At 46.7% G+C, this 23,943-nt stretch overlaps 1 protein-coding gene across 8 annotated transcripts; it reads right to left on the bottom strand.

Moving 5' to 3' along the window:
* Nucleotides 1–893: 893 nt before the first annotated feature.
* Nucleotides 894–23,198, bottom strand: LOC8036739 (FAD-dependent oxidoreductase domain-containing protein 2). 8 transcript variants are annotated; one of them, XM_040211741.2, is made up of 13 exons: nt 23,017–23,103; nt 18,466–18,581; nt 14,055–14,262; nt 13,445–13,611; nt 11,437–11,597; nt 10,470–10,721; nt 9,734–10,378; nt 9,623–9,661; nt 8,480–9,511; nt 6,853–7,019; nt 4,211–4,376; nt 3,371–3,609; nt 894–1,640 (listed from the first exon to the last, which is right to left on the bottom strand). In XM_040211741.2, the coding sequence occupies exons 2-13, from the start codon at nt 18,493–18,495 to the stop codon at nt 1,345–1,347; spliced, it is 3,402 nt and encodes a 1,133-aa protein (XP_040067675.1). In that variant the 5' UTR covers nt 18,496–18,581; nt 23,017–23,103; the 3' UTR covers nt 894–1,344. The 8 variants fall into 8 exon arrangements, with proteins under 8 accessions (XP_040067675.1, XP_029841659.2, XP_040067673.1 ...); XM_029985799.3 differs by having other exon boundaries at nt 9,623–10,378; XM_040211739.2 differs by having other exon boundaries at nt 8,480–9,661.
* Between the last annotated feature and the right edge of the window lie 745 nt (nt 23,199–23,943).

Genomic DNA, 23,943 nt, shown 5'->3' with positions numbered 1-23,943 from the left:
TAATGTCGTTTTACCTACTTGCATATATATATTACACTAAAAAAATATAGACGCTCTCTTTTGAATGCTTTGAGATTGAGAGTGATTAAAAAATACTACACAAGACGATCGTCAAAACCTCGCCGTTCTTTCCCACTTCTTTGAGATTTTTTTTCTCAGAAAATGACCATGTCAGGACATTAAAATAAAAAGCATTGTTCTTCTTGGAACATGCGCGCAACAAAATATAAAAATTTGAGGTAAAATAAAAGCTGCGACTGCACCTCTTTGCCTGAATATATATATAGCATTTTGAAAACCAACTCATGACATTTTTTCGTTTTGAGAAACTGCGCCCAACAAGGTGTTTCGCTTATTTTCCCGTGTTTCACTAAAGCACGTTTTTTACCCTATCAACGCAGGGATCCTCGATTTGATCCCCCACCCCTGCCGTCTGAATCGGATGGACATCGTAGCGTAATATATGCTGCAGCTCCCAGGTGCGAGGACACGATGGAGGCCTAGAAAGAGGGGAGGCCTCTAGGATCTAGAGGCCAAGATGGTTGAGTGACTTACAGTAACCATGGCTACTCATGTCTGTAACACTGATCAGCGGCGAGCGACAGCAAGGGACATGTCGAAAACTGGTACAGTAGATCTTAAAACAAATCCTCCAAGAAAGGCTCACCTCACAAAATTTGACCGGACAAAAGCATCCAGAGAGTCTTTCTTAATCGTGCCCGGTCTGGTAAACTTTCGCCTGGTCATCCCGATCGTCCGTCTCTTCTGTAGGTTCCATGTTCGATCAATGACTAGAGCGCGGTCCAGGCAATGTTAGAGACCACGATATATCCTAAGTTTAGTCAATATACCAGAAGTTCACGCTGATACTTGAAAGACACAGATACATTCCATAATGTCTTCACTTCCCGTCAATTTATTACTTTAAAGACCCCCCGAATCGGGGAGCATTACATAAGAGGTGAGGTTACAGAGCACTCGAACATCGGTGTTAGAAGTCTTCAAGGTGGAAGGTTAATGGTTACATGTCTCATAAAGGTAGAGGAGCAGGCGATATGGCGGGAAAGGCCGTTCCAACCCAGAGCTACATGGGGGAAGAATTAAGTGGCAGATAACAGTGCTAGTGCGTAGGCGTGCAACTTGTAGCGGATGACCGGTGCGCCGAGTCTTGGTCTCTTTTTTCTAAATTTGTTTTCTCACATCCCCCTGCATGCCATCTTTATTATTATTTGAAGTAATAACTGGAAAAAAAATCAAATAAATCTTGGAATCATCATTTTTTTTACACTTGCTTTACAGGTGTCATCGTCCTTGATGAGAGCTGGTATCACTGTGCTACACGTGTCAAGCGGCGTAACTACCGCCGTATCCCACCACCACGTCTGGCCTGACGTGCTCTGGTAGTTGGAGACAGCTCAGGGGCGCCGGCGAAGATTCGTTCTTGAGCATCAGCTTCTCGAGACAGTCCGCGGGCCTATAGCGTTGCAGATCGACTTCCAGGCAAGACTGGACGAATTGTCTCAGTGGCGCGATGTGCAAGTGTTCCGAGGTCCAGCGGATCAGGAAATCTTCTACCACGTGATGGGTCTTGGTTGGTTCAGGCAGAACGAGGTTCCGTTCGTTTGTAGGGTCCACCTTAGCTGCAAATGCAGAAAAATGAAAACGAATGTTGAGCATGACGAGGTGGTACTGGGAGTTCACTAACCAAACACCATAAGTATACATGGCTTGCGCGTGACGGTCATTACGCCATGCGGATGGTCACGCTTTGTTCTTGCGAAGGAAAGACGATTTGGTGGTCCGAAATGTGTGCTGCAATGGGTAAGCGCCCAGCAGCAAGATCACCACAATCACCGCTGATGTTACGTCAATGCAAGCCATGTAACAGAGTAGATCATTTTCAAGAATCCCAGAAGGCCGCACGCGACAGGCGCAATGCATTATGGCAATGTCCTGTACGCTTCTCATTGACTCCACGACATTTACCATGGGACATTGAAGAGAGGGAGAGAGGGTCGCACAGTTCTTTGCCTGTCCTCTCCCGTTCGCCTGTGCATCCCTTGTCGCCTCAAAGGTCACCTTCGTCGTCTACGAGCAGGGCCTGTATGGACCGCTCATTCTTTTGGACGCTGCGGACGGCGCTACACGCTTTGCAAAATGTCCATTAACTCTTGTTTCGATCGCCCTGTTGAGAAATTCATCTACTAATGTGATTGTTTAAAGTTACCGGATCTGATTGTATAGCTATTCCTTGCAAAGAAGGAGCGTTAATCTATTTCTGGCGGAATAACTGTTGTCTTACTTAATATACTAAGCAGGGTGTGTGATGTTCTTAGAAACGTCGTCGTACGCACAAATGCCGTAAGTATTTTCCTGATTATAGTCCCCACCCAGTGCATAGTTCGCAAGAATAAATTTGGTATCGAAAAGACGTTTTTGCTCTTACAGTCCGAACTCGGTACACAATTCGAACACCGTGTATAGTGTGCACTTAGTGCTTAATCCGAACGTAAAAATTATCATACACATCACACCTTGACCTGCTGTTTTAGCTCACAAAGAAGATTGTGTCGTGCCTAAATTAACCTTAAGATACTCCGTTATTGTTAAACTCCTTCACGCATTGTCATCGTCAATGATACAGAAAAAAAAATATTGTATAGTCCGCACCCAGAGATAGTCTGCATCGGGTAAAATTTAAATTTTTGAAACACGCATAGTCCGCTGAAAATAGCCCAAAAAAATACGGTACTTTTTCTAAGTGTTGTGGCACCTGCTATAGTATATCTATTCCGGGTCTTCAAGTGTTTGAATCTCAAGGACGGGTTAAATGATGATTACGGAAAGTGTGTGGCTTCATAATAGGAGGGCTTTGTAAACGATTATTCTTTTCCATATTCACACACACACAAACACACACACACACACAAGTAAAGGCCCTAACCTATGCCTGACGTTATATCACTCTCAATTGATACAAATTGTATATGTTGGCCCCACATAATTCCTAATCTACAAAATCAACCTCGAACCTTCTTAACCTTGCATTACTTCAGAGCGTTTCCGTTCGTGTCTGTTCGATAAACTTTGCTTCTCTGATCCTGGTTTTCGTGACAGGCTACTGAGCTGTTTCTACATCTTATTGCGTGTGTCTTTTACCATCCACATAATATGGGATCACCAGTCTATGTGTCATTCCATGTAATACTCTTTCACGGAACTCCCTCTTATCGTATATACTCTGTATATCTAATGGCATCACCTATAAAAGATGTCTTGAAAATATTTTTGCCAAGTTCAACACTATCGGAAACCCCATAACGGCAATCCCTAAATCTTCACCGCTTGATTTTTTTCTTCTATCCTTTACCTTGGCTAATGTCATCATAGTAGTAGATGATAGGGTGCAGAAAGTTGGACAGATGAGCCTTGTCGACGTCCGACGTCGCCCTATTCTCGTGGAAGGTGTCCTGGCGGGGGCCCGAAAAGTCCGGGTTGAGTCGCATGGCAAGGACCATAAGCTCTGTGCCCTCGTGCCCTGTCTTGGCGGCCAGTTCCTTGAGCAGGCTCAGTGGGTATTCCGGTACGTGGCGAAACTCCATTGACTTCCTGCAATCGTGGAAAAGGGGCAAGTTTTTGATGGAGCTAACACGTATACGGGCCAAAAGTGGGTCGTACAAATACCACATCGCTACGAGAGGCGCTGGCGGTAATGCTGATGCAAGGCTAATCGTAATGCTCAAATTTTTTTTAGTGGGCTTTAGAGTATCTAGAGCATTCATAACGGAAGGGGAATATTTTGGACGCTGTACATCGGTCTGAAAATGGCAGACGTTCTATTCTGACTCTTTGCAGTGAGAAAGGACAGAAACGGGCTTATTTCAAAACGCTGATACGTTGGGAAAAAGTGAACAAGACAACAGACGGCTAGACCATAGGATCTAAATGCTTCTGGCGTAGTAGTGTTAATGGGTGATTGAGTACGTAAGAGCGTTTTTCACGTACTGCTGGCGGCTTCGGTGAAGGGATTGAATACATCAAGCAGAAAAAGCAAGAGCATGTGAAAGTACTGATGTCGCAATCACTGCAGTAATCAACGTGGTATTTCTACTAAGACATGACGCATGTCGAAAAGTCTGGAAGACACTCAACTAAAGACACCAATAGCTGTTGAGGTCGCGGCGACTGATAGGAGCGGCAGCAAGCTCACCGGTCAATGATGAAGACTTCGGCAAGGAAGTGATGCATTTGGTAGATGCCCGATGCCTCGTTGATTGTTTTCATCACGGCGCTTACCAAATCTACCAAGGGCCCACGGGTGCTGGGCCACGGGACGCCCTCGTGCTTGAACTCCAGAAGCCGGTGTAGAACTCGAGCTGCGTTCCGGTGGCAAACACGTTTGTCAGGAAGAGCTTCTTGTGCCATTAAAGTGTCAATATAGGCGGTATTGGGATGTATCTTTATTGCTTCATGTGCGCTCCCCTAGGGAATACGATGTAAAAAAGACCAGTTCCCGACAGGATTTTACCTCAGCGCGGCGTCCCCATTCCTGTCATCGCGGCGTCCCATTTCCTGACTGCTCAAGATTTCTTGAACTGTCAAGCTGTAGAGCGAGCTGCAGCAGAACAGCTGTCCGCTTTATGCATCGCCACTGTTCTACCACAGCGAGGATCGTGGCAGGCAACATAACTATGACGTCATCAAGAGGATATAGAGGGACCACAGATGAGGACCGGTAAACGCACCAGTGAGGACGCTTTCCAGTCACCGTAGTGATAATTAGGCCTTCGGTAAGTTGTGAGTATTACATCTTTGAGTTAGCAATACGAAAGCAGAACCTGGCTCGGCATCATCGACAACTACCAAACTAGACGTCGTTTAGTACACTTGAGGTGCATGTAGCGTTCAGATGTGCCCCGAGACCAAATTGAATGGGTTTTAGTTTCTTAAGGCCTTGTCACACTGAGGCAGCGGTTGGACAACTCTACACGGCAACACGAGGAAATCGTTTTTCCGGCGGCCCTGTCGCATCGCGGTAGCAACAACAGTCGGGCAACATGTTGCTGCCGCCCGCAAGCGTGTTGGCCGATTTGTTGTCCGACCACTCTGTCACACCGCACTGACGGCGGGGACAGCACGGGGAATACTCCGCCATCTTGATTGTTTACCATCCTTTGTGCGCGGCGCGGAGTCGCTAGAAATGTGAACCCCACAAAGTGCTAGTGCGTTCGAAGTGCCGGAAATTACCACGGGACGACATGAACCAGTGACTGTGATTAGAATACTTGACAGGGTAAGTATTTTTCATCCTTTAATTTCTCAAAATGTTCTTCATTCGCTGACAAAGTAGATAGCCCTAACCGAGGAAAGTAAGATCTCTAATATATGTTCGGGATTACCCCACCGTGTGAAATGTTTCTGTCCGGTTCTTCTTTTTTTTTTTTCACGCAATTCCTATTTCTACTGTAAAATCCAGTTAGCACCTGCAGTACCCCAAAGTGTCTTTTGTAGCGCCGTGTTGAGCTGAACTGACAGTGCTTAAAAACTGCGACACCGACGCGATCGGCCTTCATAATAACAATCGGTGGAATAAATATGTTTTAACGCTGTCTATTTGCCTACCGCCTGCTATGTGATCGCTTCGTTCCTCGAAACGCCCTGGGTATTTTTTAAACAAATGGTTTGTCTGGTAGCGGCTGTTTCTAAGTTCCCAGTATCAACAATCGTGATCAAAGTGGCCGTTTTAATTCTTCGATTTTTCAAATCTTTGATAATATTTTTATTATAATTTATCAGCGAATAAGTAGGCATGCCATTTTATTTCACTAGCTGTATTATGAGCTGGTCTCTCGGCAGTTCTGATTTCAACACCAGTCTGAACGTTCACGACCATAGCTGTGTCCATTTCGACAATTTAGGGAACTAGCTCTGCCATCGAAGCTGTCTGTGTTGTCATGTTGCCGACCCGAAATTCGCTCAGTCAGCGATCAGGGCAGCACACGTTGTCCAACATAAGTTGCCGCTGTTTTTGTTGCCGAAAGATGTCATACCGAGGCAACACTTTAGTTGTCCTACATCTTGTGCTCCTGTTGGCGCGCGGTGTGACAGGTTTGTCGGACAACACGGATAACGAGCAACAAGTTGCCCGACTGTTGGACAACGTGTTGTGTCGCTGTTGCCGTCGTGTTGCCTCAGTGTGACCGGGCTTTTACAGCATTATGTTCTTTTTTTTAATTGAAAGATTTATATAATTCAAAACTACTAAGGGTCTAATTATCTCTGACGCTGTGTGCTGTGTTATACAGGCTCTTTTGCGGTTACCTATATTATGGTGCCTTGAACACATCTCCGACTGGTCTGTTTACCCCGTCCAACAAAACGGTCCCTCGATTTTCGCCTGATGACGTCATAGAGGTGTCATGCTGTCGCCGGTCACGATCCTGGCGGTGTCCCAGCAGCGCTGGTGTACGTGGCAAACGCCTGTTATGCTGCAGGTCGCTCTCCAGCTTGACAGTCAGCGGGAGCTTCGGCATAGAGCAGTTGGGACTCCGCGACGACAGCGACACTCCCGTTCGCTCGTACTTTTGTCCGGGACTTTGGCGCTCAGCCGCCAGAATCGCGACATCCGACAACATGACATGCCGGCTCCTTCTACGTCATTTGTTGGCACTTCGGACCCACTTTTGAAGTATGGGAAGACGCTAAACACACTGGTCGAAGACAGGGAAGACTCTATCCCCTAAATTTGGCGAGGAAATACATGGACGGACAGACAAAGGTCTGGGATGGGGGTTCCATTAAAAAAAAAAAAGAAGCATTTCATGCTTACAAAAATAAAACTAAGGGACTTACTTGTATATCGGAAGCCGTGGATGAAGCCTCCACTGGCCTCTCTGTAGTCAAGTGAGTGGACGGTGGAACCGACGAAGTACATTCCGGGCACGTTGGCTGACTCGTAGTCGGCATTGATCAGCGGATACCTCTTTTTGGGGCCTTCCCATCGACGTGGCATGGTCGAGCTGTGGCGATAAATGAAGCAAAAAAGTGTGTGCTCCTGAAAATCGGATTTTTCTTTCGTGGTGCGGTTAAGTATCATGGTGACAGTATGCGACAACGAGGAAGGAGGGTAATCCGCATGGTTTGTCACAACTGTTCGTGGGATGTACGGTGCAGATTTCTTTTCGAAGGCCTTCGACAGCGTTCCCCACTGTCGCCTGCTTGCTAAACTTTCATATCTCAAGATCCCGCTTGCTAAATTTTCATGTCTCACCCACCCACGCAGAGGTTACCTCTGGAGTCCCCAAGGGTCAGTTCGTGGTCCCCTACTTTATACATGTTTCCATTAATGACCTCCCAGACAAACTTTCCTCAAATATCCGCCTCTTCGCTGACGACTGCGCGTTACACCGTAAAATAGTTTCGTTGCAAGACCATCTACAACTCCAAAGTGACCTAGGAAAGATTCAGGCATGGTGTACTAGGGGGTTAATGTCATTAAGTATATCAAAATGTGAGTTAGTTCAGTTCTCACGGAAACGACAAGTATCGCAGTTCTTGTACAAATTAGAAATACCTCGGTGGGACCCTAACAAACGATCTTACCTGGAACGCTAATATCGAACTTATCTCTGCTGAGACGTCTCGTTGCCTCGGCTAGATAAGACATAACCTAAAATTGCCCTCCGAATCATGCGTAAGATGTCATATGAGAAGTACGTACATTCGACCCTAATTGGAATATGCTGCGTCCATTTACAGCCCTCACCAAAGTTGCTTATCAAACCATCTCGAGGCAGTCTGAAGTCGCACTGCTAGGTTTATTTAAAGGAATACGATTGGTCCATTAATCTATCAGCCCTCAAGAACGTACTGAACATTCCCTTACTATAAAAGATAGTAAAATAATGTTAAGTTTTCGCAAGATTTACGACTACCTTCCTGCGTTTCAAGACTCTCTCTCTCTCCTCCTCCCCCCCCCCCCCCCCCCCCCCCCCTCAGGCGATCCTCTTCGCAGTTAAATCACCCGTGTAACGTTTCGCGCATCTCAGGCAGCATGCGGCTCTTTGCTTGTCTTTGTTTTCGCATAACAATGGGTCAAAGGTGACATAAGTACACTCATGCAACAACAACACACGTCCAGGGTGAGGATTGCGAAATAAGTGACACGCGCTGTACTGAAGGGCTCAATATTAGTGCCCTGGAGTTTTATCTGTTTAAATCAGTACACGTCGGAACAGGTACCGTCGACAGGTTCCAACAGGCAGGTGGTGATCTTACTGGCCATTGCCTGGCCGGACGCTCGTATTTAAATATTAGACAATGTAGAAGTTGAAGATGATTCTGTACCTTGGCTTTGGTTGCTTAACAAGACCCCTTTAACATCTTCAATGCGATCAGCAATACACTACAATTCTTTCTTAATTCCTGCGATACACTCACGCGGATAACATATACTACAAAAAGTCAGGAGGCAACTTACGGACTAAACATCGAGTCGTCGTAGCCAAAGCCCAGGCACCGTATTATTGCGTCGTACTCCTCCCTGTGCTCCCCGTCTTCGTTAGTGCTACTATCGCTTGTTTCGTTCTTTTGACCGCCGTCGTTGTAGTTGTAGTTGTAGGACTTGGTTTCGTCGGGATTGTTGTAGTTATAGTTGTAGTTGTTCGATTTGGTTTCGTCCGGGTTATTGTAGTTGTAGTTGTAGGACTTGGTTTTGTCTGGATTGTTGTAGTTGTAGTTGTAGGACTTCTTGTCTGGGTTGTTGTAGTTGTAGTTGTAGGATTTGGTTTCGTCCGGGTTATTGTAGTTGTAGTTGTAGGACTTGGTTTTGTCCGGATAGTTGTAGTTGTAGTTGTAGGACTTCGTCTTGTCTGGGTTGTTGTAGTTGTAGTTGTAGGACTTCGTCTTGTCTGGGTTCTTGTAGTTGTAGTTGTAGGATTTGGTTTCGTCCGGGTTATTGTAGTTGTAGTTATAGGACTTGGTTTTGTCTGGTTTGTTGTAGTTGTAGTTGTAGGACTTCGTCTTGTCTGGGTTGTTGTAGTTGTAGGGTTTTGTTTCGTCCGGGTTATTGTAGTTGTAGTTGTAGGACTTGGTTTTGTCTGGATTGTTGTAGTTGTAGTTGTAGGACTTCGTCTTGTCTGGGTTGTTGCAGTGGTAGGATTTTGTTTCGTCCGGGTTATTGTAGTTGTAGTTGTAGGACTTGGTTTTTTCTGGATTGTTGTAGTTGTAGTTGTAAGACTTCGTCTTGTCTGGGTTGTTGTAGTTGTAGTTGTAGGACTTCGTCTTGTCCGGGTTATTGTAGTTGTAGTTGTACGATTTGGTTTCGTCCGGGTTATTGTAGTTGTAGTTGTAGGACTTGGTTTTGTCTGGGTTGTTGTAGTTGTAGTTGTAGGACTTCGTCTTGTCTGGGTTGTTGTAGTTGTAGTTGTAGGACTTCGTCTTGTCTGGGTTCTTGTAGTTGTAGTTGTACGATTTGGTTTCGTCCGGGTTATTGTAGTTGTAGTTGTAGGACTTGGTTTTGTCTGGGTTGTTGTAGTTGTAGTTGTAGGCCTTCGTCTTGTCTGGGTCCTTGTAGTTGTAGTTGTACGATTCGGTTTCGTCCGGATTATTGTAGTTGTAGGACTTGGTTTTGTCTGGGTTGTTGTAGTTGTAGTTGTAGGACTTCGTCTTGTCCGGGTTCTCATAGTTGTAGGATTTTGTTTCGTCCGGGTTATTGTAGTTGTAATTGTAGGACTTGGTTTTGTCCGGGTTGTTGTAGTTGTAGGACTTCATTTTGTCAGGGTTGTTGTAGTTGTAGTTGTACGACTTCGTGTTATCTGGGTAGTTGTAGTTGTAGTTAGAAGACTTGGTTTTGTCCCAGTTGCCGTTGCCGTCAGACATGGCCTCGGTTGAATAGTTGTAGCTGAAGCACATAGTCTTATCTCGGCCCTTGTCGCTGCAAGAATTTTTGTTTTCTGGAATGTTATAGTTGTAGTTGTACGATTTGGGCTCATCGGGGTGGTTATAGTTATAGTTGTAGGATTTAGCATCTTCCGGATTGTTGTAGTTATAGTTGTAGGATTTAGGGTTGTCCCGACTGTTGTAGTTGTAACTGAAGCACCTGCTGACTTTCTTTGGGTCCGTGGTCCTCTCAGTTTCGTCATTGTGATTGTAGTTGTAAGACTTTCCTCCCATCGATTGCCTCCGCTTGTTGTAGTTGTAGTTGTAGCTGTAGTCGTAGTTCTTGTCATAATTGTAGCGCTCGTTGGTGTCCTGCCTCATGGTTAGGGCCAATTTCCCGCTTTTCATCCTGATGAAGCCCAGCCTTGTAAAGTCCGCATCCAATAGCCCATCGAGTGATTTGAGCTGGTAGTTGTCGAGGATGTCGTTGTTGACAGCTCTGGAGACAAAACGTGAGTGAGGAGGAACTTAGCGGAGGATCCAAAGGGCATTCAAAATACGTATTTTTTTAAAGTTCCTAATGAGTTTACCTGAGGTCTCCAACGTAGTGCGTACTCCAGGCGAACCTGGGCGGTGAGGCTCCCACCATGTGGACGTAGTTGGCCGCCGGGAAGATGAAGTTGGCCGTTTCGAAGGCCGCGTTTCCCCTGCCCAGTATCATGACCGTCTTGGCCTCAAAGTCGTCCAGGTTCGTGGACACGTCTTCGTAGCCTGTGACCATCTCTATGCCGGGCATGTCGGGCACGTTCGGCTTAGACACACCGTTGGCAACGAGGAGGATCCTGGAAAACATTGGGCCGTCATATTCACGCGCAATTCATTTCATAGAACGAACAAAAAAATTACACAAGCTTGATTCTGTTGACGGAGAGAAGGGAACACAGTATGTAATGAGATCAAACGACACATGATGATTTTCGATAGATTCGCTCTGTTGACACCAGCTCCACTCGCGAACCATACAGGACGTGTGTGGTTTCCACTCCACATATTCCGTGGTTCCCGGCCCTTGTAGCACGATGAAGCGTGTGTAAATTTTACATGGGATATGACGTAACACTTGCTCTCTCGCATAGCTTCACTCCGCGCAGCTGTTTCTCACGCGCCTGCTCTTTCCGTAGTTGCTCTCCGACCGCCTGCGACTTTTAGCACCGACTAAAAACCACTTGGTCACGGGTTCGATTCCTGTCGGGGTGTCCTTCTTATGTTCGTCATTTATATGTTCGCTAAAAGGTTGGATTGCTAGAATGTTTCACGTATGCAACACAATTGTCTAGCAATTTGTCATACATTTCGGGGTGAGCAGGGTCTTCAACTATGGCATTCTTTCAAGGTGATGATATTGGGCCATGTTGGTTTTTTTTTTTTACTACTTGCTCAGAAGAGGAACCACCTGGAAGGTAGAGTGTGTACACGTCTTGAGGTCCAACAGTCGAATACCACAGGCACAAACAGTCCGCTCTTATTGTGTTTACGTATAAACCAGCCAGAACGTACTTGCAGAAGTAAGCGTTGCCCCTCTGGTCCTCTAGCGAGAACTTGTAACCGTTGTGACCTTCGTCGGCGAGCTTCTGAACGTTTCGTACTTCGGTGTCGAACTGGACCTGAAGATTCATTTTCCTTCTGAAGGTGTCGAGGTACTTCACCATGGCGTCTGCCTGGAATGTGAAGAAAGTGGACAAGGAAACTAAATGTATAATTTAGGTACACTTGTAACAGAAACAAGTATCGCGTGTTTCATAAAGAGCAGTGTGATTTCACAAAGTGCTGCGTTTTTCACACCAAAATGTTGATCATGTCAACAGGTCGTGCTGACGGAATGAAGGTCTTCAGACTTGAACCCAAGACAAGTGGCACTATTATAGGATGGCTATCGCATCTTTTAATTGCAACAGTTGCTAAAAAGCTAATGCTGAGTATGGCAACATTGCAGACAATTCGAAAAAGGGAAATTACCAAATATATTAAAAGCGGGGAAGGGGGGGGGGGGGGGGGGGGGGTGCGACGATTTCCTGACTTCGGTAAAAAATTTGTGGAAGTTGCCCTCGGACACTTCAGAAGTAAAGAACAGAAAACCGATTTCGCCTGCGTGTCCTGGCTGTTGTGTGAAAAAAAAAAGGTAATATTGGCATTTTTGGCACCCCTCAACTCACTCCCAGCCTTCTGGGTCCCACCTGGTCGCACTCCTAGTCACGTAATTCGGGGTGCTGTGTAGGTTCCCGTGTTCTCTCTCGGAGGACGTTTACTCTCCCTCTGAGATTAGCGGGCGTTATGCTGCACTCGCGGCTGCAGGTGGGGAAAAAAGCTCGACTTTTGCTTTGCCATTATGCAGCGGAATCGCGCCTTTTTTAATGAAGGAGGCGTTCTCTCTATCCTCCGGGACACGATATAGCAGCGTAAAGATGACGAGATGCAAATTCTTTTAATCTTAATATCGTTGCACCCCCATTTAAACATAAAACTGCATGCATAGAGGCCATTGAGATTCCAATACATTACTATTTTTAGAGCGCAGCTCTTAGGCGCCCGCTTCCGGGTGAGCGTTGGCGGCGGCGGCATCGGCGGCGTAACCGCGCGCGTTGCATTATGAGACATCACAGTTTCCCCGCTAAGTTTAGCGGGGAAACATAACCCGCTAAATTTAGCAGGGAAATTTTCGCTAGATTTCCTGCTAAATAGAGCAGAAAACGTTTCGCAAAATGTCCTGCTAAATTTAGCGGGAACATTTTTCTGCTAATTTTATCTGGGGCATTTTTCCCACATTTCACCGCTAAATTTAGCGGTTAAAGTTTCGCTAAATGTAGCAGAAAATTTAGCGAAAATTTCCCGCTAAATTGGAGGCCAGGAGGAGAGGAGAGGAGTGGGGTACGGAGGGGGGGAAGGGGGGGATAGGCATACCTCCCCTCCTCCTCCTCAAGAGCTGCGCTCTAATTTCGCATTGTAAACGTCTTTCATTTCTTATGTAGCATATACTGCGTGTCCCAAAGAGCGGCCAGACTTTTTAAATCGACCGCAAAAATCGGTTTTTTAACTTATCGCGTTCTGATTTTGTACAGCGTTGCCCACAGGTGGTGCAGTTTTTCCATAAAATTTGCAAAGACCGAACTTACCTAAGGAAAAAGTAAAAAAAGAAAAAGTCTTTAACTCCTATGGAAACGCAGCGAAGCCACCGGTCTTCAAACCATTGAACCGATTCTTGCGGTCGATTTAAAGAGCCTGGCAGCCTGGCTTTTTGTAACGTGAAAGACTCACCTGAGTTGACTGCACACAAATCAGCGATTTGCAAAGATGGCGAAGACCTAACTTAACACATGCTTACACGGCTGAAGGTCAGAGCTGAACAGCACACCTCCATTTCTCTCGTCTAGTCTATAGATGTATGACATTGGCTATGCCCTTTGTATCAGGTGGAAGCTTGCGTCACCTGATGATGTAAATCTCGACCCGTATTTTCCGTATTCTGTAAGAGGCACGCGAATTTACTTGTTGAACGTAATATCCTTACCTTAGGGAAGTAGTCACGTGAGAAGTGTTTGAACAGCAGCGACGGGTCGTGGCTCAAGAGTGAGTTCCAGTCGAACCTCAAGTTGAAATCCGGGTTCTGCTGACCCGTGTTTCGCTTGTTGATGCTGATCAGCGTGCGGTGTTTCGGGTAGACGCTGAAGAAATGCCCTGCACCAGCGAATTCGATAGGGGTTGCCTGCTATTCTCTGCAAAGTAGGCCTGAGATCTGCTGTTCTTCAGAAGCTAGGCTTATTTCCCACTACTTTCCATGAAGTATGATATGATGCTATACTGCTCTCGGTGAGCTCATGGCCTAGTACTCTACGTAAAATAGGGAGTTGGCTATTACTGTAAATAAATATCTTATCGCTGCTGCTCTTCATAAGTTACGGTTAAGGGTCACTACCCTCCATAAAGTTGTCTTGCGGCCTACTCCACTCCTAGGGTTAGGGCGTACTGATCTCTCGAAAGTAAAGCTTGTTTTCGGGAGATCAGTACCTTCATTCTCGTAGAGCCTGTCACTTTCCAAAGCGCATACTCATGCTTATAAATTCGGCTCTGGTTATGGTGTACCACTCTTCGCAAAGAACGCGAGTCTTGTGTATAATCACCGCTGATGTTGCTCCTTTCAAAGACCACGTAGTCCCTCTTGGCTTGCTGGAGGAAGTAGGCCATCTGCAGCCCTGAAGGCCCCGCTCCGACGACGCAGTAGTCGCGCTTGGTTCCTCTGGCGTCCGCACTTGTCTCCTGCCGGTCTTCCGCATGGAGGGTCTGGGCAAGGCCGAGGACGACCAAGACCAAGAGGCAGCTGCGTCTCGGCTGTGAGGACAATAGTTTTTCTTAGTACGTCTCAAACTTAAAGGCCCACTTGGAGTATTATCTAGCATACGAAAGAGTCACAGCTGTACTCTAATAGAAAGACGGTAGCGGAAAGATGGTAGCGGCCGACCAGACTGGAATTCACTGCCCTCCTACTGTGTTCACGCTCCAAATAATGGGTCTTTCTAATTTTCTGTTAGAAATTCGATGTCTCCGGCTTGGATAGTGAAAAACAATCGGCAATTTTTCTTGAATAATAAAAATGAACGGAGTGTTGGAGGTGTTTAACGGATGCTCAATAGTCTTAGATCTCTCTGATAAATAAATTATTGTTTTAATTCATATTTCACGAATGGTGAAAAACTTTGCCTGCGCCCCCTACCTTCGGACGTCGCCAGTACCAGTGCCCCTCCAGTTTGCGTCATCATACAACATCCATCGTCGACGACATGCATAATGCATGGCATGCGCAAAAAAAAAATTTATAAAGGGCATTAAAATTACCTATCAAATAATTTGGGTTAGGAACAAAATATTCCTTAAGTTTAACAAAGTATAGATTGACGGTAAAATGTACCAATCGTGCTAAATGCGACATAGGACGTTTCTTTTTTCACTTAGAACTACGTCTTTCTCTGCGCTTGGAAGGGGCTGCAAAGTTGGGAAATCGATGTCGCAGAACTTGTTCACGGAAGTGACGTCACAGAGGTAACACCGGAGCGCCGACCGATTTGCATCGCCGCACTCCCTGACTGCGCCGTGTCGGCTGCCGAGAACCGCGTAGTTCGCACCCGCGTCCTTTTAATACTATACCTTGTCTCACCTTAGCATGGACTATTGTTAACCGCGCATGATAAGAGCGCGAGCTATTCGCTTTGGATGAAGCCTCGGCGGCTGCACGAGCGGTCGTCCAGCGACTGCTCCAGTCAAGGTCGTCAAGACTACCCGCTCGTGCTTGCACAGCCTTCGTAGTTAGTCCATGCTAAGCTGAGACGAACTATGTAGCGTTCTTTAGCCACCCCCTTCCCCCTCCCCCGGATTTCTTTGACTTTCTTGCCTCCTGACGCGCAGTAGGTATGCGCAGTAGACAATTGTAGCTCAAACTCTCAAGGCTCGTTCACACATATGTAACCGAGAACGACCGAGAGGGACAAGACCGGTTTTAAGCCACTTATGACGACTTAGGACCAGCTCCGCAGCAGCGCACCTGGTCCTAAGACGTCGCAAGAGGCTTAAAAACCGGTTCTGTCTCTCTCTTGGTCTTACTCGGTTGCAGGAGTGTGAACGAGCCTTAAGACGTCGCGTCGCAAGAGGCTTGAAAACCGGTTTTGCCTCCCTCGGTCGTTCTGGGTTACAAGTGTGTGAATGAGCCTTTAGGACTGGGTGCGCTGCTGCGGAGTTGGTTCTAAGACGTCGTAAGAGACTTAAACATCAGTCTTGTCTCTCTCCGTCTCACTCAGTTGCAGATGTGTGAACGGCGCTTCACTCCTTCACATTCGCACCCTCTTTAAAGGACCCGACGACCTTGACGTCATCCTGAACGTCGTCCTAGAGGCCGTCCTAGGCGTCGCCCTCGACGTCGTCGTCTAGAAAGTTTTCTCTAGAGGACGACTTTGTGTTGGACGTTGTCCTAGAGGTCGTCCTTAATATCGCCCTAGAGGTCGTCCTCGACGTCGTCCTTGAGGTTGTCCCAGTCACTATCGCAATTCATAGGCAACCAACAATAGTGGTTTCTGCAGCAATTCCTCATCTGCTGGCTTGCTCGTTTGGTCCCTCCAGCGTGACGCCCTCCTGTCTAAGTGAAACGGCGATAGACACCGGCCCGGAGCCGTGATTCCAGTATCGTCGCTCATCGCTCTGAACAACGGCCGAGTTGCCGAGCTCGCATCCTCTGCGGCACGGGCGGTTCACGCGACCCTGAAGCGCGACTCGGTGAAGCGTTAACTCCCCTCTCATTTCTTGTGCCGCCCACACATAGTTCTACGAAAATTTATGCAGCATTGTAGACATATGCTCCGACGAATTATTCGTTTTTAGATGCTCGGGTCTATGTCCCGCGGCGTCGTAGTCCGCTCTCACACTACGCATGCGCAACTCTCCTCTTTCCCTCTTTCCAACCGCTGCGCGTTACTATCTCCGCTCTCTCTCTTGCTCGGGTCTATGTCCCGCGGCGTCGTAGTCCGCACTCACACTACGCATGCGCAACTCTCCTCTTTCCCTCTTTCCAACCGCTGCGCGTTACTCTCTCCGCTCTCTCTCTCTCTACCAGCTGCGTGCACTTCGCGTGCGTTCGCTTCTACTCACACCGCGCGCGCATTCGCAACTCTCCTCCTCTAGTCTCCTCTCCTTCAAGTGTAAATATAAGCAGCGGTAGCGCGCTGCGCGCGTTCAAGAAGAAGAAGTGGCCGAGTGGGCTAACGCGTCTCAGCTCGAAGCGTGGAGCGAAATCTTGCGCTGGGAACCTCTTGGGTACGAGTCCCCGCCGCCCCCGCCCGTTTCGATCTGGATGAGTTTCGTACCGGCACGCGTTCGTGTGATCACTACTGCGTGATGCACGTGGTTAGCGGTTGTACTGCACTGGCTAAATTTCTCATCTACAGCTAAGAGACCGATTACCCGTTGAGGCGCATCTCCATCAAGGCTGTATAAACATAAAGAGCAAACCAAATTCTGCGCGCGTTCAGTTCGCCGCTGTTGACTCCACTTCACTCCGTTCTTCCGATGACGTGTGATGGAACGATGCTCCGCATCACCCCATGGTTCCCCTCGGGAAGATGGTGCAATTTTTTTGCTGCTTAGTCGCTCCTGTTTCATGCTCGACTGATATGCCGTATGCTATTTTTCTATATCTATTTCATTTCTATTTATTCTCTTTCTATTTCTCTCTCAGATTTTTATCAAAAGTCGCGGTTTTAGTGGTTGTCTGCAAGTTCAAAATGTTGTAATTTAATCCCCATATTCTGAAAAAAAAAATGCATAGTTTATTGAGTCCCAGCAAAACGTAACATGTTCAAAAGAGTCTCAGAATTGTTTTTAATCTTCGATGGAAACTTCCTTAAAATCCACATGGCACGACCATCGAAATGAAGCAACCACGCTCTATTCTTCGGCCTTTAGAAACATTATTCAGAAAAAATGCCTCTACCAACAAAATATGTGCTCATTAAGTGCTCATTAATAATCTCGAGGCCAACAATATAGAGTAGAGGTATGGTGGGCTAGAGGGGGGAAGTGTGACAATCGCATGGATGAAGGTGTTCATAATGCGCAGCATAATCGGTGGCCTCGAAGTAGCGCCCCCTCGCCCTTAACTGCTGAAGAGAAGAAAATGCACACAAAATTATGCGGATTGATCATTTTATCTCACTTTGTTGAGATATTGTTCGACGGTAAATGAGGACACGACCTCTTATATTCTTTTTTATATATATTTGTATTTGCTTCATTTTGTTTAGAACTCAAAATTCAAACAATAAACCGGTCTTTGCCGTTGCGGCACTGGTTGTATACGTCATTTCAGCTTAAAGGCCGACGGACATCTCAGTTTTCTGCAAGGGGTATTATCCTCTTAGCACTCCCCTCTCCTAAGCTGCGAGGGGAGCCAACTTGGGGCAACACCTGCTTGGGGCAAGGTAAGAAGTGGAGAGGATATAGGAAAGGAGGAGGCGGACGAAAGTGGAAAGCCCTAAGTGTACGTCGGCCTTTAAGTCCAGTCGCAACTGATGCTACAAGCGCGAGCATGTGGCCCTGAACAGTGCTTGCGCTACACGAGCCCGCGTGCTTGGCAGGGACACTGAAAGCCCAGAGCTCGCTCTTGTAGCATCGGCTGCGTCTGGACTTCAGCCGAAACAAAGTATGCGGAGCGTAAGTTCGTCTGCTTCTTCCACATGGGTTGCGATGGTGTCAGAACGGCGATCTCTTATTGGCTGATTGGAAAAGCAAATAGTGGGTAGACCTTAAGGCACCTAGTGTTGAGGTCTATCCACTATCCTTTCGCTCAAACCCAATAAGAGCTCGGCGTCGTTCTAACGACACCGCAACTCCTGCACAAAGAGCAGGCGACTTGCATTCCGTATAGTACCATGGTGACAGGAACAGGTGAGGCTGAGCGCGGGACGGCTCTTGGCCGCTTGGAGAAAATGGCGATCGCCACCCGTCCACTTCAAACCCCCCATATTACAGAGTCACGCTGATGAGGCTCACCCAGTGATGGCTTGACCACGTGGCGGTCATCCTTGGGCGCCGCTAGTCCTCGCTCGAGGACACCTGGTTCAGCGGTGTGTCCTCTCCTCAATGCGATGGGCGGGACTGCTTACTTCCTGAAACAGCCGCAGTCGCAAGATTGGGCGCTTCCACCTATACACCATGCCTTCTTTTCTTGATAATATTTGTATTTGTAATTGTTGTTTTGCAGAGGCCTAACGGAAAGGATTACCTTAAGCCACACGTCACTGATTGCTTGCTGCCTCGAGAATGTTAATCCCGTCTTGGTTTGGTACGGCTTGAATGTTTTATGCTGCCGTCTGCTTGCAACAAGCAGAAGACATCGCTTTCTATCTCCCGTCTCCTCCCATTCCTGTTTCTGACGTCATATCCTGTGTGCGACGTCACGCCAAGGCGGTAACGTGAGCCGTCGTGTGCAGACGCGCCACTCATCTGAAAGCGGGTTCTTGCACTTGAGCAACGCTCACTGCCCCCTGTGGACCGGCGCGTTTGTTCGGAAACTCTAGGGAGTTTTCGTAGATCGTTTTGGCTTAGTTTCAGCTGTCCGGCAGCGGCCTCTGGAACTCGCTACGGTACCCGGATCTCTACAGTCAGGGCAATCGGCGCGCAGGCGCAGTAGCAACCTCCTTGTTGCGAAGGGCTTAGCGGAGAGCGAAACGCCGTCTACGAAAACTCCCTATTCTCTTATGGAATATATTCTCATCTACTTTACTCATCTATTCGTTTCGGTTCTCATAATGGAAAGTTTTAGTCAATCGTTCCGGTACCCCCGATAACAATACAATGCACGTGCAAAGGTGGCGGCGGAGTATTGTTTACCGTTATCAGAGTCATCGGAACGATCTATTAAAAGTCTCGAGTAGCTAGATCCAGCAGTCTGGCTCTGAAAACGACGCCCGATAACGATACCATGGATGGACGCCGGCAAAGTATATGGTACCATTATTTGTATTCAAACACGATTTATTCTGACTCGCTACTTGCATGTATAAGGGTGCTTAAGCAGTGTGCGATAACGTTATCAGAGCGCAAATACGACCTGCTATGTTCGCTTGTCGCTTCTGCATTATAGCTCCCTCTGACAGTGATCATTTCCTATGCAAAAGTGACGTTTTTTTCCCCTTCATTTAGGGCTATAGTTGTAGTTCAACTTAAGCTAACACTGCCGGTGGGCATAACCTAATGGGTTCAGGAAAAAATGACCCGGAAAAAATGGCCCAGTAAAGGAATAACCATTCCTCCTTTATTGGGTCATTTTCCTGGGAAACAGTAAAGGAGGGAACGTAAAGGAGGGAGGAGAAGGACGAGGAGAAGAGGGGGAGGAGGGGAGGAGTAGATGAGGAGGGAGGAGGTGAGGCATACCCTCCCCTCCGTACCCTTCCCTCCTCCTTCTTAAGAGCTGCGCTCTAATTCGGTATTATAGGGAGTTGTAAACGTCTTTCATTTTTTTGTCTACATTTTTTATTATGAGGCCCTTACTTATATGGTGAAACAGAATATAGTTGTCGGACTTGTGTAAAAATATTATATGACTAAAAAAATGGCACGTAAACGCAAAAGAAAAACAAAAAAAAAGACATAGGCGGACATAATAAAAAGGAATGAAATAATAGAATTGATTATAATTGTGTATTAAAAGGTTTGAGCGCACTAAAAGCTATAAAACCGAGCTTCATGCTTTGAACGGTGCACTTGTTTACTGGAAGAGTAGTTCAGGGCAGCATGCTCGCGCTTGTATGTTCCGCTTCGCTCGCACGATAAAACCAAATACTTTACTGGTAATGTATTTAGTGAAACAAAACTTACCTTCTGCATATGTGCAATGCCCTCAGTTTTCACGGGATTACACACTTGTTAATCATTATTGTTTTTGTTTGACAAAACGATCCAGCTCGTGCTCTTTTGTGTGCTACATGCATTAGAGACCAAGGTAACCCAGGTGCATTCTGCCTCGCGGGTTAAGAAAAAGAAACCTATGCAACTTGCCACGTGTGCCTCAATCAATACAAAATATTCTAAGCTTCACAAGAGGCCGCTTGCGTGAGTAAACACTGTAACGATGTTGCCTGTCAAGAACAATTGCGATTCTACGAAATTACGTGGGAAAAGCTCGTTCTAAGCACGCGACCGTTGGCATGCTGTGAATACTTATAATCGGCGCCGAGATGATTCGTAGCTGTCCGAAGGTGGAGTTTTTCTACCAACCCAGAGTTAGAATGTTTCCTTCTTTCTGTTGTAAGTAATCAGAAGACAACCTACACCAAATCTAAGGGTAATAAAGTACTATGAACATTCAAACATAACGGCCTGAGCAGTATATGTGTGCAAGCTTTAGCTTTCGGTGCAGCCTTAACTTTCGATACGCTAAACGCTAATGTAAAATGTAGCGCTGTTTGAGTCTTCATCAGTGTATCATGTGCGTGCTTACACTATATTTTATACAAAGTCAAACTCTACTCGTTTGCATATTTTGTTCATTTTTTCATACCACTACTTGCGCGCATAAATCAGCAAAATTAAGACTGGTAGATTGCTTAAACTCTGTGCAAAAGCTATCTCCATATTCATAATCTTTGCCCAGGCATTGCATTTATCACTGAACTCGTGTTAAAATTAATTCTTGTCATTTATTGCTGCGAGTTAATGTTTAACCCTGGCTTTTTTTTTTTTTATTGTGACTCCCGGAGCTGTCCTACTTTGGGCTTACCAAACTCAAGAACCTAAACCAGAGTGTCATTTTTTTGTGTTTTCCAATCTCGTGGTTTGGGTCAAAATAAACCCCCTGCTACCTAAATGGGACACCTGACCGCCCAAAAAATAGTTCATTTGTTTTGATTTTTGAGGTAATTCTCCAAGCTAGAATCTTGAAACGCGAGTCTATCAATTCCTCACGTTTTCCTGAAAATCCACAAAGAGCCATACACATGCACGACAAAAGGGCCGGCCCGTCATATCGATCTGATCACCTATAAATATGTGTAATTGGCCTCCGAAATCTCCGCGGGGTGCTAACGGTGCACAGGCAATTTTATATATTTCAAAACGACGGTTGTTTTATTGTGCATATGTCTCGCCATTTGGCCTATACTTCGTTTCAGCTTGTGTGCGAGCGAAGGCAAAGCTGGAAGCGCGAGCACGAAAGCTCCGTGCGTTCAGGCTTTGCTCGAGCGCGCGAGCTGGGGAGAAACGCAAAAAGCGCTGGTCTCGCGCTTTTAGCTTTGGCTTCGCTCGCAGATAAGGTGAAACGAAGTATAGGACGCTTTTCGCGTTTTGTTCTGCCCACATTTGCTGGAGACGCGAACTCGGAGCGGAGGGAACTGGCTCCTCTGCACGAGAACTGGCGCAGCCGTGCGCATTCCAAAGAAAGCTCGTGCAGAGAAGAACAAGCGAAGAACCAGGGATGTTATAGACGCTTTGCAGCAGCTGTGCATGGACGCCGCCATAACTGACCTTCAGTCTTTGTTCACTCTTATTTCGTTTATTTCACTTCATCATTACCACAGCAGGCCAGGTTATTGCCATATTAGATTCAACTGGGTCTTTTTCTAAAGCAGCGGCCTTTGTAGAGGATCGTCAACTACCGTTTCAGTTGCTCGGCATCTCGGTAAGACAAGAGAAGGTCAGAAATGGCGGCTGTAATTTGGCGCGTGTGTAAAGCGTCTATATTCAGGATATAGAAAAATACCACACAGTATCGGAGCGCCAGCACACACGATTTCTCGCATTGATGCCTGGAAGGCGAACCCGCCGCCATCTATCTATTGGTTCAGAATCACACTAACCAAGGGTGGGGTTTTAAAGGGCAACTCCGCTTAATTTCAAAAATTTTGAGATAGTGGCCGATTTTGCTTTTTGAAGCACTCAAAAACAATCCCCAATCCTTTGTTTCGCGAAAAATAAAATATTTTTCGCGTAATTTTACTCTAGCCATGATCACAAACCGAAACCGAAACGCTGGCAAAGCCGGACAACATTGTATATTCGGCATCACTAAGCATGTACACCCACGTGATATACAAAGGGAAGAAGGAGCTCCACTCTTATCAGGATCCTCTTTTGTGCCTCCTGGATTAGCACAGGCGTCGCTATTTTCCCCCCAGAAGATTATAGAGGATTAACCTGTCACTCAAAATTCTTACAAAAGCAGCTTCCCTCTCCGGGGAGAGCACGGCGCTGGTGCCACCCGTGCTCTCCCCGAAAAAGAAAACAAAATTGAAAAAAAAAAAGCTGTACATGCTTGATGACGTCGCGGACTTGCCGGGAGAAGGAATTTGGAGGAAGCGGAAATGCATCCGGGCAGTGTTGTCTGGCCCGCACGTCTCATCCAAAACCAGCGGATTCGTGCTTGTCAAACTTTGACAGCGATTTTAATGAACTTCTAGGCGGAATTCCGTCGTAATATTTGCCATGGGGGTTTTGTAGATGATAACAAAGAGAACTGTATAGTTTTGCACTACTGGAAAAGAAGCGGAGTTGCCCTTTAAAGTGAAACGGAGCATAGCGTGAATGATTGCAGTGGATGTACTCTACCTGATTTCCTCGCGACTACAGGTGCTCCTGTCTCTCCGTCAGCAGCACGTCAAACTGGTTTGGCGCGCGAGCAACCACGAGCCTTTTATAATGACCCACCGTGCAGGTTTGAAGTATTATCTCGAGAGGTTTGCCTGCTGTTCACACGTGCCGTGCAGTGGGCAAGATAAATCGGTGCTACTGCGGTAACAAATTCCAGCTATACGCACTTCACGTTCCGTTGACGAGCGCATCTCGTCGGAAAAACATGATACGATTTATTATTTTTTTTTTTTTTTTGTCTTTCCAGTGGATGGAGAATCGGTTCATATCGCGCGAAATCGATGTATGCATGCTTCGAGCATGCCTGCCGGCCCGCAGATGGTTTCGTCCTCGGGTCTGTCGAACGATGTATGTAGGTAGTGTGACCGCGTATCTACTGGTGTTCGAGGCGCTCAAGAGTTCACTTTACTGTTTGAGTGTGGTTCAAAGGCCGTTCGTTAGTCACCCTATACAGTTTAGACCAACTCAACTCAGTGACGTCACGCCACTGAGCATGCGCAGGAGCTTCATTCGCAATTCTCCCGAATTTGGTTTGTGCGCACGCGCAGTGTCAACAAAGCGGGCCTCTTTGTAAACACTGTGTGTGAGGGGTTGCTCCGCTCGAACGAGACAAAAAAAAAAAAAAAAGGAAAAAAACGAGGAGAGGAGTTATCGTGATGGGGACAAAGTCTGTGTCTGTCTTGGCGATCCCGTGCTTGTTGTCTAGCAGGGACGGTCGCCAGGTGGTTTCAGCCGGACAATGGAAAGGTCCGATTCTGGAACCCCGGCGATAAGGTCCTGACGTCCGAGCGCGGCGAATGCTACGAGCCACCGGAGCCAATCCAAGGTCGTGTCAGTGTCACGTGACAATGGAGTGAAATAGAGGATGTGTATTTGATGTTTTCG

Source organism: Ixodes scapularis, unplaced genomic scaffold (assembly GCF_016920785.2).
Source record: "Ixodes scapularis isolate PalLabHiFi unplaced genomic scaffold, ASM1692078v2 PGA_scaffold6__148_contigs__length_123643588, whole genome shotgun sequence".
NCBI classification, from domain to species: Eukaryota; Metazoa; Arthropoda; class Arachnida; order Ixodida; family Ixodidae; genus Ixodes; species Ixodes scapularis.
The sequence above is the reverse complement of the archived record's forward strand: the minus strand, read 5'-3'. Positions and strand labels throughout refer to the sequence as shown.

Bases quoted from the DNA above. Each gene is read 5' to 3' on its own strand.
- LOC8036739 (XM_029985798.4), bottom strand. From the start codon at position 18,495: ATGACCGCCACGTGGTCAAGCCATCACTGG. The intron at 10,722-11,436 runs GTACGTTCTGGC...AATGTTTTCCAG, and splicing joins GGCAACGCTTACTTCTGCAA to GATCCTCCTCGTTGCCAACG. The intron at 3,610-4,210 runs GTGAGCTTGCTG...CCACGATTGCAG, and splicing joins GAAGTCTTCATCATTGACCG to GAAGTCAATGGAGTTTCGCC.